At 33.7% G+C, this 20,000-nt stretch overlaps 1 protein-coding gene across 2 annotated transcripts; it reads left to right on the top strand.

Annotated features, from left to right (window-relative positions):
- The first annotated feature begins 1,619 nt into the window (after positions 1 to 1,619).
- LOC141697679 (phenylalanine--tRNA ligase alpha subunit, cytoplasmic-like) lies at positions 1,620 to 14,683 on the top strand. Of its 2 annotated transcripts, XM_074502171.1 has the most exons (18): positions 1,621 to 1,867; positions 4,321 to 4,443; positions 4,821 to 4,916; positions 5,673 to 5,729; positions 6,045 to 6,106; positions 6,294 to 6,386; positions 7,236 to 7,326; positions 7,552 to 7,589; positions 7,713 to 7,751; positions 8,656 to 8,732; positions 8,812 to 8,896; positions 10,123 to 10,219; positions 10,801 to 10,897; positions 12,389 to 12,460; positions 12,644 to 12,710; positions 12,805 to 12,930; positions 14,211 to 14,265; positions 14,353 to 14,683. In XM_074502171.1, the coding sequence occupies exons 1-18, from the start codon at positions 1,721 to 1,723 to the stop codon at positions 14,404 to 14,406; spliced, it is 1,476 nt and encodes a 491-aa protein (XP_074358272.1). In that variant the 5' UTR covers positions 1,621 to 1,720; the 3' UTR covers positions 14,407 to 14,683. The 2 variants fall into 2 exon arrangements, with proteins under 2 accessions (XP_074358273.1, XP_074358272.1); XM_074502172.1 differs by lacking the exon at positions 5,673 to 5,729 and having other exon boundaries at positions 1,620 to 1,867.
- The last annotated feature ends 5,317 nt before the right edge of the window (positions 14,684 to 20,000 follow it).

Raw genomic sequence — 20,000 nt, 5'->3', positions numbered from 1 at the left:
TTATATTGTAAAAATCATTAAAAATTGACACAGAGTTATTACATATTAAACACAGTCATTATAACACTACCGTTTATCTCATCATCATCACCGTGACTGTGTAACAACCATAATATCAAACAAATATCACTAACTTTAACTATTAATACAGTGATTAACATGTGTAAAAAAAGGTGGAAAAAAGAGAAAGGTTATCAAAAAGGAGAAAAGTTTAGAGAACATGAATGGAAGAATATATGAGATAAATGGAGAGTTACGGGCATCGATGGCGGTGGAAATGAGGGGGTGATGGTAATGGTGGAGCCGTGGAGGTGATGGCGGTGGTAGGGGTGATGGTGGTTGTATATCCTCCAACGATCAATATGCATACCATATGTGTCATATTTCGGCGATAAATCACTATTTATACTTACGGGAATCACTTAAACGTAGGAAGTTCTGAAATAATAGTAATTTCGGTTTAGTGATCTCGATAAGTATAAATAGTGATTTATCGCTGAAATATATCAAATATGGTATGAAAATTGATTGTTGAGATACGGAGAAAAATATAGTGAATTCGGATTTAAAAAAACATCAATTAACGAAAAAATTAAATTAGAAATGAATCAAATAATACATATATGTACATAAGCACATGCTCAAATAGAAACTAAAATTAAAATAGAAATTAGAAACTAATCTAAGCATTATCTAATCTAATGGCCCCCCTAAAAGCACCACACCCAACTAATCTGCACCCTCCCACACACAATCTCAACTTTTCCCTTCTGTTTTTAATTTGATTTTTCTCATCAAACGGTTAGATTTTTTTTTAAATCCGACTTCATTGTATTTTTCTCCATCTCTCAACAATCGATTTGCATACAATATATGATATATTTCGAAGTATTTTTTTTTAAAATATTATTTGGTTTCTAGTTTCTATTCTAAAATTGATTTATATTAGAGTAGCCTCTATGTACATATACGTGGGGTGACATGGTGGATTTGAGGAGAGAAGAGGGGGTCTTGATAAGATTTGTGTAGTGGATATCTATACTATCTATGCTATAATAATCAGAATGTGGTATAATTTGGTATAACTTTTTTTTGGTTGGTTTAGTTATCCATATTTATTATCGTCAGATCTTTTTAATCAAGTATTCAGGACCGTTAGATTTAAATACTAAAAGAATATATACTACTCAAGCTCACAGGTTCGAACACCGCCAACATCAAATATTTATATTATTATCTATACACTACTAAAACTCTCAGGTTCGAACCCCTCCAATAACAAATATTTATATTATTATTTATATACTACACAAGATTCAGATTCGAATCCCGCCAACAATAAATATTTATATTATTATTTATAAATATACTATTAAGGTATGATCCAAATTTTTTTATTATAATTTTAAATCATATTAATGAAACCCGTGCATTGCGATTATAAAGGCAGTTTAGTTAAAGTTAAAAAATGAATGGTTATCTTTAGTTTTTATTTTTTTTAGAATAAAGTTGGTTTTTATTTAATTATGTGCATATATATATATATTACCATTTACCCCCTAAATTATATTTCGGATTTTTAGATGGAAAGGCTACCTTGGTTTGGACCGGGCCTTTTTCTCGTAACTAATTCACTGGAAAAACATCGTAAACGTCGTCTTTATTTCCTATCCATTTTCTTTTATATTTTACCTACTATTGTCTGCAGCTGCTTACAGTAATGGCTGAAGAAGCTATATTAGGGTTTCTACATGAAAACCACGAAATTGCTGATTCCGGTAAATTCGCTACTCAATCAGGCATCTCTCACGATGACATCGTCAATGTCGTTAAGAGCCTCAGCGCTTTTCACTTTGTCGAAGCTCAGGTTTCGATTTTCTTCATTAAGTTTATTATTTTTAGTTTTTCTTTACCGTTTTTACGAAGTTATGTTTTCGTGTAATTGATTTGACTATTGTATTGATTTATAATGTGTAGATGTATTTGGCAACTCAAATGTATGTTTAATTGATGTTTATGCCAGTATATTTTGTTACAAGGTAAATTAGTTGAATTATGTGCTTCTCCGTAGTATAATTGGATATAAATTATTCCGGAGGTAGCCTGCGTTTTTTAGTTTGAGTAATGTGCTTTGGTTTTATTGTGGGGATTGATGTTTACTTCGGGGATTATACATTGGTAATTATTTGGAAATGTGAATTCTGATAATGATTATCTGATTTTGAGACTTTAAAGTTTGATTTTCGGGTTTAATATTATATATAGAATTATAGATGTTCCGATAAAATAAGTTGTATGTTGTGCCTAGCATGGTTGTCAACTCAGGTTAGTCGACTAGTCGCGACCAAAAAATATATAATTATAATTAAATATAATGTAAAATATATGTATATATTATATAATTTAGGCTTCTAAATTACAAGTTTCTAAGAGCATCTCGAATGCTCCAAGACCACTTTCCTCTTTTAATGGGCTCCATATATGCCACCTCACTGAGAAATGGGTAATGGCTAAGTTCATATAATATGCAGGAGACCATTTAGTAGTATATAAAATATTAAAAACAAAAAGGAAAGTACGTTAGTGGGGGAGAAAATCAATTAAACTTTATTAAAATATTAGTAGGAAACTAAATGGGCAGTGGCCACCGAAGTGGGCTTGCCCAATTTTATCAGATATCATCCAATGCTATTTTTGTTGAAAACAGGTGGCCAAGTCACTTTGGCAGTCCCAAGTCCCAAGGCAGGGAAATGGGCTCCCACTGGAGCTGTTCTAACATCTACCAAAATATTGTATTTCAGGTCCTTGTATTTTATATCCAAAAATGAGAACTTGTTACAATTTACAAGTTACAACTTTGTTATTTATTATTACTTAAGGTTAAAACTTAGTCTTCGTGATAAACAAGTGATGAAAAGCTTACAATTACATATATATATACATAATACATATATGTATATATACGTACAAATTCGTATGTATTTACCTACCTATAATATATATGTATAGTTGTAAAATTATACCATATTATACTTATAGTATTATAAATATATTTATATGTATGTAACTTTATATATACATATGAAAGAGGAAGAAGAAGAAGCTTACTGTGAAATAGGGTTGAAGAAGATATGGAAGGTGGAAAAGCTCATAAACGTATTTGTTAGGGCTGAATTATCTGTTAAACTGGATTTGAACCGAGTTTGACTGGGTTTTGAATGGGTTTGGGTCTTTAAAAATAAACCAGTCGAGGTAGTTGACCTGACTAGTCACCCAGTCTACTAGTCGCTCGAAATATTCATTTTTCTCCAATCGACAAGTTCAGTCGACTTCTCAATCTCGACTACTCGACTAGGCGCTCGACTAGTCGCCGTGACATGCCTAGGATTTTTTGAATGTGAGTTTGATATAGGGCGATCATCAAATTGCACATACCGCCCCGCACCACCCCGCAAAATGCGGTTTTTAATTTTTTATGGTGCCGTTGTGGTTTGAGTTTTTGACAAATCGCGCGGTGCGGTACGGTTTGCGGTTTGACAATTTAGCATTGCGGTTCGAACCTCACCGCAATTTAATATATATATTTATATTATAGATTCATTTCTTGTTTACTCTAGTTTTGTATTATAAATACAAACTTACATATTACAAATTTCCGACAAATTTTTATTTTTAATAAAAAACATATATTTTTAGCTTTCTTTTCTTATTAGCTAACTTTTTATTATATTTGTATGTAAATATTAATTTTTTTGAATAAATAAACTCCACAAATCGCACAGCATTTTCGTGGTGCGGTTTATGGGGTTTTTGAGGTTACGCAGTGCGGTTTGGAAATTTGATCAAATCGCATGTGCGGTTTGAGCAAAAAACCAACCGAGCAAAAACCGTACCGCCCGCACCGCTATCACCCCTGGTTTGATATAATATTTCATGTATGTTGTGTTGTCAACCTTTTAATCTAGCATTAAACTGATATCATTGTGATGTACGAAGAGATCGGATATATTTAATTAGATACCGATTAAAAGTTCCGAATATTGTGCGAGTAACTTTTGAAGTACTTGTGTAAAGGAGTGGACTAGAATGCTCAATTTAGTGGTCTTTTTCATTTGATCTCTCGTCTTCTTTTATGAGATTTTCAACATATGTAGTTAATAGATAAATCCTTCATGAATTGGGTTAACTCTTGTGTAAATTTGTAAATTTAACTCTTCAAGGCTGGTAATGTCATGTGAAACACAGATTTAAAAGGTCGGACGAATGGAAGAATTGTGAGTAATAATCTAAGGTTGCTAAAACTAACTCACCAAATTGCAGGACATTAAACGAGATAGTTTGGTACTCACTGAAGAGGGAAGGGCATATGCTGCCGCAGGGTCTCCAGAAGTCCAATTGGTCAATGCTATCCCGCCAGAGGGTATCACACTAAAGGAGTTGGAGGTAAAATAGTTTGGAGGATTCTCTCTCCCCCAACCCTTATACATATATGTATTTATTTTTTAAAACAACTCTCATTTGGTTAGATTTGCAGAGCACTTTGAGTTGCTTATCTCTTAAAACCAAAACATATCTTACATGGGTGGATTTCATATGAAGTTAAAAGTATATATATGGTCGAGTCACATGTCAGAAGCATTTTATTTATTTGTTATGCACAAAATAACTCAACAAGCATCTGAATCTGCTTTATAAACAAACTCAATACATGTAATATCATAATATTATTTCTTGTGTACTTATATCATCTAATCTAGCAATAACTTTAAATGGTTAACCAACGACAGTGTTCTGATTGTGAATTTTCTTTTTTGATGCAGAACAAGGTGGGCTCTGATATTTTCAGCATAGGGCGTTCATATGCCATGAAAAATAAATGGGTGGAGATGGATAAATCAAAAGTAGTGACTAGGAAGGTAAGTTGGCAAAGAATAAAATAGATCAATATTATATAGTGAATCCTTACTAGTTTCTTATTAGCAGATAAATATAACTTGACAAATAATGAAAATAACGACACTGCAAACCACCGCCCTGGTTTTACTTGTAGCTGTAAACTCTAGTTTTGTAAAATATCGAGTAGACTGTTTCTGCGAGTACCTTTTTGCAGTAGTTATAATCTCTGCTGCTGTTTTACTTTCTTGGTAGACAATACTAAAATTTTCAACCCTCTGTCTTCTGTACTAGTTCGTCGCTAAGCTACTGAGTTGTTCGTACCTTAAAAGATCATAATTTTCATTTTAGAATTCTTGCGAGTTCAACCCTTCGCATGAATGACACAAGCAACGCCTGTTCTTTCTTGGGGTATTTGTATGAAATATTGCTCATTTTCAACTACAATACATATTAACACAATAGTCATAAACAATTTGTTAAAAACTGTAACTTGTGGGCGAAATAGAAAATAGTGTTCTGTCTTCTCCACTAAATCGCTATAGTGATTGTAAATAAAAATTCCAAAATAAATGTTGTTTGGATCATTCTAAGATGTTGTCTAGTGAAATAGCTAAGAATTTAGTATGCTTTTAAATTTATTGATTTCCGAATAAGTTCAATTTCTTTGAGCTACATTTCGGATGTGGTTTGATACCAGCTAGGTAGCTACTAAGGTTGTTGACATAATATATGTTAATTGTTTTTTTGATTAGTTCTTATTCTTGCCAACTATGTAGTTTGACACTGTTGATGACAAAGTTAAAGAAATGCTAGTGCAGATACAAGAGGGGAAGGTGCGTGAATACATACTCATACTTGGAAACGTTTAGTTGTTTTTTTATTATCTCTCATTTAGAAACATTTGAAATTAGTGGCACGTTTAGTCATGCTAGTGTAGCACCTGGTATAATTGGGAATGTTTGTCTCCTTTTGTGCTAATAATGCATTACACATTATGATTTCAAGATGGAACTATTAATACAATTGATACTTCGATTTCATACTTGTTCTCTCAGGGATGCAGTGGTATATAGTAATTGCTTACTTGAACACGTTTTTTCTTACAATGCTTTTATTCTGCTGTAACAATGCATAGCAAATTATTCCAGGTCACGAACACCGAGGATGCGGCCTTCATTAATCTCAAAAAAAGGAAACTGGTTGCTTCACAGTAAGTATCCTTTTTCTCTTTTTTCTTTTTTTTTTAATTGATCTATCTTGTGGTAACTATGTTTTCTCGTGGTCGTGTTTTAAGAGATTAGTTGCGGAGTCTATTGTATCATATTATGAATTTCTAAGTTGAAAGTATATTCTTATCGCCTTTGATTGCTAATGTTTCTCCGACTTGTGCTCTACAGGATATGGAAAGGTTACTCAGTGAAGAAGGGTCCCAAATATGCTCGTGAAAGGAGAAAGCAAGCTACTGATTTAACTAGAGATAATCTGCAAAGGTATATTACGTAAAACATGCATGCTTTAATACAGGGAGCAAACTCAAAAATAAAATGAATAAGTTACATTTGATGATGGTGATTGAATGTCCTTAAGGATTTTATATTGTGTAAAATAGTAAAAGCATAATGTTGCAATCTTTAGCTATAGGTATGTGGGGAAATATTTTATATGTATCTATTGGTATGTAGAAAAAAAAGTTGAAGATTTCTTTTTAATGTTTAATTTATGTTGTTGCATTTATACCATTCGTAATTAGCTCGGAACACCAAGTACTTTTCAGTTTTCATTTATTTGCTCTCTCTCTCTCTCTGTGCCCTCTCTCTCTCCCTCTCTCCCTCACTCCCCCTCTTCCGCTCTCACTTACACTCTCACTCTACTACAAATAAATAAATCAAAAGGAAATACTTGTAGTACAGGAAAAAGTTTTCAGCTCCATGCTGGACGAACTTTGAGCAAAATTCTAGACATCCTCTTATAGCCAGAAAGTGAAAAATTGGATGATCCTTTATGTAGTTAAATCCTTTATGTACTGGCTTGCAATATTTTTTTCGTCTCTTGCTAATATCTGTACTTTTTGTGTTTTTGTATGTGCTGGTTCATTTATGTTCTGATATATGTAATATTGTAGCCTTTGCCCTTTGGTGTTAGAGGAAGGCGCCAAATGGAGCTTATAGTATATTCTAACACCAGTTGGGGCCGCCTTCCTGTAACATTTGTATTCATAGCTGAATTATAAAGAACCTCATTTTTTGGTTACTTTAGGTATATAAGTAGTCCTAAATATTACTAGATGGATTACTCAACTGAAAACATGCTACTTTTTTCCTAATTCTTTTTCTTTTAAGGGATGAATGGAAGAATCTGGAGTTTAAAGAATATAATTTCAAAGCTAAGGGTTTCCCCGTTGAGGGTGGTCATCTTCATCCACTGTTGAAGGCAAGAATCATAAACCTTCTTTCCGTTCTCTTTCTTTAAAATTTCCTATATTTAATATTAAAATGAATACCAAACACCTGATATAAAAAACCAAGTACAGAGTTGTATGATATAATGATATATTTACTTGTTGATGCATTTTGTATGTCAGAAATGGATATTGCTTATCAGCATGCTGTTAAATCCGTGTCCACTGGTATATTAAATAAATTTGTTTTCTTATAGGTACGAAAACAAATGCAGATGATTTTTCTCCAAATGGGGTATGTTGTGTCCCTTGTTATGTGTATAATTGTCGGAAATTTAGTTATGCAGAAGTAATCAATCTTCCATCCTAAATCGAGGATTGATGTTCTTGTCTTGTAACCTGTTTACCCATTCCACAGGTTTGAAGAAATGCCAACAAACAATTATGTTGAAAGCAGGTAGTTGTCCTTTCTTTTAAATGCCATTTGCAAATTGATTAAAATACTTGGGAACCTTGTTTTTACAAATGAAGGAAAAACTCTAGAGCTGGCAGGAAATGGACTATTGCAAATGTCATAATCGAACGAAAGTTACTCTTAGCATCTGCTTCTTTGTTATTTAACTCCTAAAAATATATTGAATGATAGCCATTGAGATGTAGATTTAGCATGTTGGTTGGTTGAATCATAAACATACACAAAGTTATTTAACATTATCTCAAACCATATTGATTGAAGCTGCATTAACAAATAAAATATTGTTTAAGATCTTTTAATGTACCAGTACAGGAACCGTTTCCAGCTAGTAGAACAGTTCACTAGAGTATTCGCATACCATTATTTTTCTTCAGATATTGCAACATAATCATATGTGCCCTGAACAAAGCCTAAAAACAGCCATATTACCTTTCTAGAGTGTGTTACAAATATTGAAATATACAGTTATCTCCTTGACTTGTTTGTTAGATCACAGAGTTCTAATTCATATTAGGACATACATAATTTCTTCTTACCAGTGCCTGATCTAAGAACCCACAGGAAAAATGAAATAAGCGTGGTATAATTTAATTATAGAAGAATTTCTTGTCTAGTGTAATTGAATGATGGAAACAATAACAATAAGCCTCTGAGATGCATGATGAAAAAGTTTGCTGATCTTAAAGTCACAATGATCCAGTTTTATAAAATTAACTATCAAGGTGCAGTTACCTTTTTCCTTTTAAATTGCTAACAGAAATCAAGTGAATTTTATACCGCAATCTTACCTTGTTTGTTATTTCTAAATTTTGGTACCCTCCAAGGGTTAGTTGTAATTTTGTTGCAGTACAAAATAATATGCTAATACAATTCTGTTGGCCTGCAGCTTCTGGAATTTTGATGCCCTTTTTCAACCACAACAACATCCTGCTCGCGATTCACATGACACTTTCTTTTTGAAAGGTCCGTTTCACTTGATTTGTGTCTTTATCCTTCGGAGTGCGGTGTCCATCCGATCCTAAGATGTTTATTATAATTATAGAACCTTCCACCACAAAGATACTCCCTGAGGATTACGTTTCACGTGTAAAGCAAGTTCATGAATCTGGCGGCCATGGTTCCAGAGGGTAAGCTTATATGTAGATATATATGATGTAAAGGTGCTACACCTTTTGCAGGCACCAGTACAGTTTTTTGTTATTATTATTTCACTACCCATGATATGATTTGCATCAGAAATATGTTACCTCTGTTTACAAGCAGATTACCCTGTTCAGCAATGTGAATTTTAAAATTACATTTATCCTTTTGAAATACCAAGTATTTTTCATCTACTGAAGTTCTACTTATTTGCATTTTTAATACAGGTTCACATATATACATAATACATTTAGAAAACTGAATTATATGAAACACATTTTTAATTTTTCTTTATCCAAAAGTTACGAGAGGTATGGAACATTTTTTTATGATTTTCAACTGTTTTTGAAGAAAATGAAAATTTAGAGAAGTTATGAAAATCAGAAAATAGAAAAATGGAAAAGTATTCCACAACAGCACCGAAGTCTTTAGTTTTCTATGGTCCATCTGTTTGCACCAAAACTTTAGCTCATTCCGTATGTAGTTACATTTTATTTTCTTAAACTGAAAGGGATATCTTCAAATCTTGGCACGCGGAAGAGATTTCAAATTCTGAGAGCTTTTAAACGCATTTAAACTTGACTTTTAGATGATCACCATAACTTTAATCCTGCCCATTTGTAATTCTGTGTGGTTAATAGTAATACTTGGAGTGTGCAAGTTCTCTTTCAGGACGGACATATTTGTATATGCTGCCCTGTTTTGATGCAAGAAACATGATAACCTGAAGTCGCCTCGTTGAGGCATTCTTATGAGTGCTCAGAAGGGATATTCTATTATATTTGTTGTTTTGATGTCGTCATATATATATATATATATATATATATATATATATATATATAGGGGAATGATCAAATAGAAATTAAAATTAAAATAGAAACTAGAAACTAATCTAAGCTATTAGATCAATCTAATCTAATGGTCCCTAAAAACACCACACCCAACTAAATCTGCACCCTGCCACACACAATTTGAGCTTTTCTCCTTCGTTTTTAATTTGATTTTTCCCGTCAAATGATAATTTTTCTTTAAAATCCGACTTACTGTATTTTTCTCCACCTCTCAACTATCGATTTGCATACCATATGTGTTATATTTCAAAGAAATTTTAAAAAAAAATATTTGGTTTCTAATTTCTATTCTAATATTGGTTTCTACTAGAGTAACCCCCTATAGATATATTTAATATTTAGCTCATTATCTCCTCTTTTAGATATGGATATGATTGGAAAAGAGAGGAGGCAAATAAGAACCTTTTGCGAACTCATACAACTGCTGTTTCCTCGAGGATGCTATACTCACTTGCACAGGTTTGGGTCACCTTCTAGTTTAAGTAGAAAGTAATGTATGATTCCAAAGTCTTTATCAAACCAACCATAATTATATATCTTGTTAGTATCTACAAAGCATAATTTATTTTTATTTTTGGTTGAAACCTATATTGTTTTGGACTACCTCTTATTTTTACTTCATAGTGTAAAGTGCTTCTAGGATATCGAATTGAAAATTATTCGTGTTGTATTTGACTTTTTGGAGTTCTTTCCTTCAATGTTCAAAACATTCGAGTTTGATTTTTAAAATTAAAACTGTAAAGGCGTTATTGTCTTGACCAGAAGTTAGGATTCTTTTGTCCATGTGAGGCAGAAGTAGGACTACTATTTTATGTTGAGAAGTTATGTTAAACTGATTGAACATATTTTGATTTTCTATACAATTTCTGAGTTTATAAAATATCTCTCTTCGTGGCATGGAGAATTTGGTCATATTGGCGCGGAAGGAGGATGGGGTCATGCAACCCTTGTTAAAAACTTTATTTTTTTCCCTGTTTATTGTATGTTGTGATAATTGCTATACATTCTCATAATTAATTACCAAGCACTGCTGTGGTTAGAAACCGTTTGCTGGCCAAAGATACTATTCAATCGATCGTGTTTTCCGAAATGAAGCTGTTGATCGTACACATCTTGCAGAGTTCCATCAGATAGAAGGTGTTTTACTCTTTCACTTCATATCCTTTTTTTAAACTTATTTTACAACAGCCCTTGTGATTATCTGAGCTACACAATCAAAGTAGCCTTGTTTCTCAATTTGCTAGTCTATAGAAATATGTTCTTCAAAGAATATTACTCTATGTATTATTGTTTCTCCTAATTACAGAGGTGGGTAATAAATTTAGTTTTGCAAGCTGGTCCTTGCTGATTTACACGTTTACACATGATTACATTTTCAATGTCAAAGTTGCAATATGCTAAATGTAAATGTATAGTTGAAGAAACTTTAGGCAACAGACTATTAAATTTAGTTACAGAAACTCTAGAGTAGTGATATTGCAATGTTCCAAATTCTCTACATCTCTGATTCAAATATCTTTACTGACAAAACTGCTAAATCTTTGGAACACTTTTAATTAATGTGTACCATTTCCTGGGGTATGATTTAAGACAAACATGTTTAAATTCTTCGGAACAATTTTTCACAGTTATGCATTATATGCTGGGGGATAACTATTTCGCAGAACTGTAGTTCGGTATATTCCCAAACTGTGATAAATGATAGTAGCTTGCACAATGTGATCATCATGCATTTATGTAGCATCATGATCAAATTAGAACGATGGCCGCGTTAGAACTTGACTCATATTTATATTTTATGCTGCAGTCATAATGTAATGTGTTCTGTTCTGCTGCAACACAATTTGTTTTTTTTTTAATTCTAGAAAATGGCATTCTTGTTCAGAACACAATGTTTTTATTTTAAAAACATAATAGTTTTTAAAACATTAAATTTTTTTCCAGCATAACAAAATCTCTTTCTCATTCTTGTAAAAGAAAAAATTAATATTTTATGCAAAATATATAGGTACTAATAAAATATCATAATTATGTTCTGACTTCTGCAGAAAATACATTAATTGTTACTAAGTTTTTAAGAATAAGATGGTTCCGTGCGAAACCTGAGCCTGTGTAAAAATAATATTTTTAGATTAATCTTCTTGTCTTAGTATATATGTATATTAGTATATTAAACTCTCCGAAGGCGCCTCATTAATGTTTGTCAAATTAATAAAAATCTGATGTAAAGCACTCATCTATTAACCATTAATGACTTATTAGTCAAGCCTCATGTAACTAATATATCTGAAAATTTTTCGAGGATATATTTATATGGTGTAAGAAATTTTTATTTAGAAGAAACTGACATAATTTTTATTCGAAAAACCAAATTATAAAATTTTCTGGTATCTTAGTGATTTAGCTTGTAAGTTTCGGTGCATTCTATTGTAAATCATGGCTTCATGTCACCTTGGAACATGGTATTAAATTGGTCCCGATGCCTTGGTCTACAATATTTTTAAAAAGCTACTTGTCTTCTATGTGTGTACCTAGTCTTTTTTGTCGTCACTATGTATCTTTTTTCGGGCCTGATAATTGATCATGTACCTGGTTTATCATCAATATTTAATATACATCTGTTTGTAGGCCTAATATGTGATCGGGGCCTTACCCTTGGGGACCTACAAGGTGTTCTGCAAGACTTCTTCTCACGTCTAGGTATATCATATCTTTTTTAATCTTATAGTCTATGTCCCTTTAGTGCCAACTAATTTCCAACTCCTTTTTTACTTTAAAAAAATACTAATATCGAGATACTGTGTTTTGTAGAATAGTTATTCTTGATAATATCTTTAAAAAGTGCGTAGTCAATATGTTTGCTGTTTGCATTCTCTTTACCAGGAATGTCCAAGCTGCGCTTTAAGCCTGCTTACAATCCTTACACTGAACCAAGCATGGAAATTTTTGGGTAATATATAATTACCGTACCTTGTATATGAATTTATCAAATATGATGTGAATTTCCTGCATAAAGAAAGTCATGATATTGTGTTTTATGCTAGTTACCACGAAGGATTTAAGAAATGGGTCGAAATCGGAAATTCGGGAATGTTCAGACCTGAAATGCTGCTTCCTATGGGACTCCCGGAAGATGTTCGTGTGATTGCCTGGGGCCTCTCCCTTGAAAGGTAAGCATGTTAAAAGAAGTTTAAAGCACAAAGTCTGCAAACTTTTGAATTTTAACATATGAATGTACATGATTTACTAAATATCTGTTCACCTAAATATTTCAATCTAAAATTTGGTTTGCAATATAGAAAACAATTTTGATTAAAGTACATAATTTATTTGTTAAAAATACAAATTCTATTCTCTTGTGTGTAGATCTGTAGAGTGTAGGCTAAAAGTGTTTGTATTTAAACAAGAGCCTGTTTATATGTGTTTGTGTATATATTATATCGTTTGTAAAGTTTACATTACTTGGAAGACAAAAAAAATGTTGCTTCATTTTCTTTGGTAACTTGTAACTTTGATGGTTCATGTAAAAATATTGAGAACAATATATTTCGTTATAGGCGAGCCAAATAGGAATGGGCTAACTTTGGTGATTCATGTAAATATAGTGTTATTGGCGATCCCGGTAGTAATGGGCACGACCACATATGTATGAAGTAGTTTAGTTGGAGAAAAATAAAGAGGGAACAATTCAGATGAAAGTGAAATATATGTTGTTTATACCAAATGCTCTTAAAGTGCCTTCTCTTCCTTGCATTTTCTACCCTACAGTTTAAATGAGATTCAGTGGTGTCTATTAAATGCCTTCTGGCATTTTTACCAAACAGTTAGCAACTTTGAAAAGGAAGGAGCCCCAAAAGCTTTACTTCAGATAATGTTTCTCCTAGATTGATATACGGGCATGGATTTTACTTGGGAGCTGTGTTACAGGGATCAACTCCTGTCTCCCTGTATCTGGTCAAACAAAGAGATAGCTAGCCCTAAATTAATGATCTATAAGAATTGCACTCTTTACATATAAGAGATATTCTCTTTTTGCACACGTTAAAGAACCTATGTTCTCAATTCCTCATGAAGTAACCTCATTTCTTTGGTTTGCAACTTGATTCCCTTTGTCTTTAGCAGAAAGGAAAAAAAAGTAACTTCCGTTGAGTATAAATTCGTAAAACACAGAAAAACTTATGGTGGTTGGATGAAATAGCTGGAAGAAATGAACACCATGTTATTCCTAGACAAGTAAAATGGTAATCAATTCATTGTAGATAAGCTGCAAAAGGAATAGGTTTTCCATTATTCTTCCACATTATTGGACATTAAGCCATGTCAACCATTTAATGATTTGAGAGCTTGTATTTATGTATTAATAGCCTGACTATATATTGCTATCTTATATCATATGCTTTTGGGGTTGCAAATCTCATAATTACCTTCTGGTTGTTTCTCTTTGAAACAGGCCAACTATGATACTCTATGGAATTGATAACATTAGGGATCTCTTTGGGCACAAGGTATGGCTTCCGATGGGTATGAATTGGACAATTATATTGATGATCATTGTAATTAATTTTTTCCTCTTGGTTTTTGCTTCTGTGCAGGTGGATCTTGGTCTTATCAAGAGTAACCCGATATGTCGTATAGGTATCAAGTAGAATTTGCATTAAAACCCAAATTTTCACATGTATTTTTTTGATAACACAGTAACATGAGGTTTGAGATTTTTTAGTTTCCTAGAAGGAAGATCATTATAGGTGAATTGTATATTATCTTTATTGATATAACACACAAGGTTGATCAAGGCAGTCTGTAAAACTATTATTTAGCTCTGAAATTATACACCGTTGAATCACAAGTGAATTGTGTTAATATTATGGAGTTCTTAATTGTAAACAAATTGATATGATATTGCAATAAGATTGTTTGCCAATATCTGAATAGTCCACACTAATTGCAGCGAAGTTGATGTTATGCCAGAAAACAAGGTCATTCAGTGCATGCCCTTGTTTTTAGAACTTCCTCTAAAACACAAAGCGGTTTTGGATTTGTTACAAAATTAACTAACAAATAACAATCCGGCATTGATATGGAGCGAATCTATGTTATACATCTTATTTGAAAGAACACTTTCCGAAAAGTATTACAAGAGAAATTGGGAAAATAAACAACAAACTTGGTTATCAGTTGAGAACGAAATACTATGAAACAACAAGATTCTCGTCTAAGAAATAATTCAGTTAATATACCTAAAAGCTATATGCATAAAACCCAGAACTAATTAGCTGCAATGGAAGTCCTGGCCCTTTTGCTTCCAATGGCAACAACAATTTTCTCGTTGTTGTGGAGCAATAATTTGGATTCATCTTCATCTTGGGACATCAAGGACTGAAACGCATTGTTGTAGAAAACAGACTTGACTTCCAGCTGTTTCTGCATCAACCTCACCAAATTATCCTTGGCCTTAAGCTGCAACTCCAGAATCTTCTTACTCTTTTCCAGCTCTTTGTTCTTTTTCTCAAGCTCCTCCACAGCCTTCTCCATTGATTTTACAACTATTCTCTCTCTGAAACACTAGATATCTGTTATATCTTAGTTCGTGCTTTTTGCTATGTTTTGAATGAGGCTAAAGGCCCTTATTTATAGATTTTATGCTGCAGTAAAAAAAAACAGAAATATACTGGGAATCGGAACATAATAAGACAATTAATTAATCGGAACAGAAATCCCACGCTGGAGAGGATTTTGATTTATGTCCTCGCCGACCTACACATATTGGCATGGGACATGGGTTGATTCCAAAGTAACTATTTTTTTTTGTTTAAATTTCATACACTTGCTCTGACTTGAGCAAAATACATTGCACGACTCCATAGGATTTTTGAAATTAAATACTCCCTCATTTTTTAAATAATTATCATTATTTCTTTAGATATTTTGACCACCTAATATTGAATTACTACTATTTTTTTTTAAAAATAGTAACTTTAATTATGGGTCAAGCCCCCTAAAATGTGCCGACAGATATTCAAACGTCAAATATTTAATAATAGAAAATGTGTTAGCTTAATGATCGAATTATTTAGGGACAATTTCTGGCTCCGTTAAATTGTTTTCTGACAATCCGAATTATTTCAAAAATAATTACAATCGGCTTAGAGATACGAAGTTTAGTAATTGTTTACTGGCTTTCAGGTTCTAAAGTTAACTTCAGATATAAAGTAGTAAATTTTCAATACAAATTAAGATTTTATTTTTATAAATTTAGGGAGTTATTTTTATTAGAGTATAAAAAATTCTAAAGTTAAGTGAAATTTGTATATAAAATTAAGGCTATTTTTTATAAGTGCATGTTAATACTACTAGCTTTTCAACCAGTATGATGCATGGGTCTTTATTAATAATTTTATATTATTTAAAAATTATAATAAATTTTTTAGTTAATATTAAATAGTACATAATTGATGAGATTTGGACCATCAACCTTATTAGTATATTTATAAATAATAATATTAATATTTTTATTGGCGGGATTCGAACCTGAAATTTGGATAGAATATAAATAATAATATAGAAATTTGTTGTTGGCGGAGTTCGAATCTGAGATTTAAGTAGTGTAAAATAATAATATAAATATTTGTTGTTGGCTTGATCGAACCTAAAAACTTGATTAGTGTATATTACTTTATTATTTGGATTTAACGATACTGATCACTTAATTAAAAAGATCTGTCGGTCATAAATTGAGATAACTAAACCAACAAAAAAAACATACTAAAATATACCTTATTCCGGTTATTATAATATAATATAGATTATTACAAATTTGCCATTTAACTTTTATATGCAAAATTCTTATAGATTTAGATAAATATCTAAAGTTAACTTTAGAACCCTTTTTTTATATTCCTATTATTAAAAAAACTAGTTATAGCCCCACGATTTTCTAAAATTTACTTGTTTAACTTCATGTGTTGTTGGGCTCTCCTCTAACCCGATGACTTTTAATCTCATCAAGCATAGCATCTCTTTCCATGAGTTGTTCCTCCAGCGAGGCCACAACAATGTTGCCCAACTCGAAACAAATAAGAGCAGGTGGCTCACGCCCATAAACAGCTTTCAAAGGGGAATATCGAATGACAACATGGTACGAGGTATTATATCAGTATTCCAACCAACACAACCGACGAAACCAAGTATGGGGCTGACCATTACTGAAACAACGCAAGTATGTTTCCAGATATTTGTTGGTCACCTCTGTTTGCCCGTCCTATAGGGGGGGATAAGCAGAACTACGATTAAGCCGGGTGCCCTGAAGTTTGAATAGCTCCTTCCAAAATAGACTCAGAAATATTTTATCTCTATCAGACACTATAGTACCTGGTAACCCATGATGTTTTACCACTTCTTGTATGAATTTTTGTGCTACTGTGACGGCTGAAAAAGGGTGTTTAAGGCCAATAAAATGGCTACATTTAGAGAGTCGATCTACTACCACCAACACTGTATCATAGCCTTGAGATTTTGGAAGTCCCTCGACGAAGTCCATTGAAACATCTTCCCAAATTCGTGTAGGTATAGGCAGAGGTTGCAGTAATCCGGCTGGACTTAAGGATGAAACCTTCCGCTGTTGGCAAGTCGGACAGGCTAATACATATTGCCTGTACTCTTCTGCGCATACCTGGACAGAACCACTCTCTAGCTAACCTTTGGTAGGTTTTAAAATCTCCCGCATGTCCTCCAAGAGGGGAGTCGTGATACTCTTGTAATAGTTTATTGACTAGGGGCAGTGGGTGGGAATAACTAAACGACCCTTGAATCTAAGAATTCCCTGATTAATAGTGTACCCTTTTGGGTGCGTGTTCCCTGCTTCAATATCAGCCTTAAGCTTAATGATAAAAGGGTCTTGATCTATTTGGGTTTGAATGTCTGCCCATTGTACCCCGCAAGTCGTAATTATAATACTGATACTAGCCTGGCCAGCAAACTCACGCAATAAAGCATCTGCTACCTTGTTGGAGGATCCAGGTTTATATTGTATCTCGATATCAAACCCTATGATTTTCCACAGCCACCTCCGGTACTCGGTTCCAACCTCTCTCTGCGTGAACAAAAATCTCAGGCTCTGTTGGTCCGTGCGGACCACAAAATGTCTCCCTAACAAAAAATGCCGCCACTTCTGAATTGCCAAAACGATTGCCATTAATTCTTTTTCGTATATGGATTTTAGACGGGTTTTTGGTCCCAACACTTTACTGAAATATGCTAAGGGATGGCTATTTTGAAGTAGTTAGCTCCCAGCCCATAGTCAGAAGCGTCCGTTTCCAGGATAAACGGCTCGTTAAAATCTGGCATAGCCAAAATGGGAGCCCTGGTCATTGCTTGTTGTAGCTTCCTGAATGCTTGAGTTGTTGCATCATTCCAGCAGAAACAATCTTTTTTAAGTTGATCAGTGAGTGGTTGAGCCAACGTAGCGTAATTCTTAACAAACTTTCGATAATAGCCTGTGAGGCTCAAGAAACCCCGTAATTCTCGAATATTCTGAGGCAGTGGCCACTCTAACATCACATTCACCATTTTCGGCATCGACAGACAACCCAACAACAGATATGACATGGCCCAAATACGTAATACTACTTTTCCCAAACTCACATTTTTTTATTGACATACAATTGCTGCTGCTGTAGAATCTCCAGTACCATACGAACATGTTTCACATGATCCTGTTGGTTAGGGCTGTAGACCAAAATGTCGTCAAAAAAGACGAGAACGAATTTTCTCAAATATGGATTTAAAATGTCGTTCATGAGCGATTGAAAAGTTGCTGGTCTATTGGTCAATCCAAAAGGAAGTACTCGAAATTCATAGTGTCCTTCGTGAGTACGAAAAGCTGTTTTTGCTACATCTGCTGGTTTCATTCGGACTTGGTGGTAACCTGATTTTAAATCAAGTTTAGTAAACACCACTGCTCCATGTAGCTCGTCGAGGAGCTCTTCTATGACTGGAATAGGGTATTTGTCCGTTACTCGATTCAGGGCTCTATAATCAACACAGAAACGCTAAGAACCATCCTTCTTTTTAACTAACAGTACATGACTTGAGAAAGGGCTGTTTGAGGGCTGAATTATACCTGCTGCCAGCATATCTTTCACCATTTTTTCTATCTCGTCTTTCTGCACTTGGGGATAACGATATGGTCAGACGCTAACTGGGTCACTACCTTCTTTAAGAGTGATGTCATGTTCATGCTTCCGCTCCGGTGGCAGCCCTATGGGCATTTCAAATACACTGGTGTACTTCATTAAAAGTGGTGACATGTATTCAGGAATCAATGTGTTTCGTGTTTTTTCCTCCACTTCACTACTCAAATTATTCAACTCAATCCAGACTCCTCCACCCTCTTTCTGCAAATTTCTAATCATTGCTTTTAATGATATTCCAGTCCTTCCCAAACTCGGGTCACCTTATAATGTAACCCCTTCTCAACCTACCTTGAATTCTATAGTTTGGGTTTTCCAGTTCGTTGTCATAGTTCCCAACTTCTCGAGCCACTAAATACCTAATATAATATTTGAATTTCCTAACGGTAATGGTAAGAAATCTTTCGTGATAGTAATCCCATGTAATTCGAGCCTTACTGACTTAAACTTCCCTGCCTCTTGAACATTATCTCCAGTTCCCAACGACACTCCAAAAACCTTAGAATTCGTCAAAGGTAAACCTAATTTATGAGCAGCTTCGTTTGATACGAAGTTGTGTATAGCCCCTGGGTCGAGCATCACGACTACCTCATGGTCTCCCACTTTACCTAACAACTTCATGGTACGAGAGCTAGTAAGTCCCATGACAGTGTTCAATGAAATTTCTGAATGTACAGGTTCAGAGTATACCTCTAACGGTGTTTCCGAAGTGATACTGCTAGGACTAAGTTCAGCCTCGTCCTCCTTTTCATCCTGAGTCAGCAATATACTTAATTCCTTACGTATACAACAATGTCCCACGCTCCATTTATCGTCACATCTGAAACACAATCCTTTCTCACCCTTGTTCTGAAATTCCTTGTCACTAAGTCGTCGAACTTCCCCGGTAGTCCTTGCTGCAGATATGGTACTTCCCGTCCCAGAATTTGACGAAAGAGTTGAACTTATAATCGAACGCGGGGAGACAGAATTTCCCCTTTGAGAATATGACATTTGCTTTTTCGAGTACCCCGAATAAGGTTGTGAGATGGTGTTATTTGCTGCAAAACCCT

This window comes from Apium graveolens, chromosome 11 (assembly GCF_009905375.1).
Source record: "Apium graveolens cultivar Ventura chromosome 11, ASM990537v1, whole genome shotgun sequence".
In the NCBI taxonomy this organism is placed as follows: domain Eukaryota; kingdom Viridiplantae; phylum Streptophyta; class Magnoliopsida; order Apiales; family Apiaceae; genus Apium; species Apium graveolens.
The sequence above is the reverse complement of the archived record's forward strand: the minus strand, read 5'-3'. Positions and strand labels throughout refer to the sequence as shown.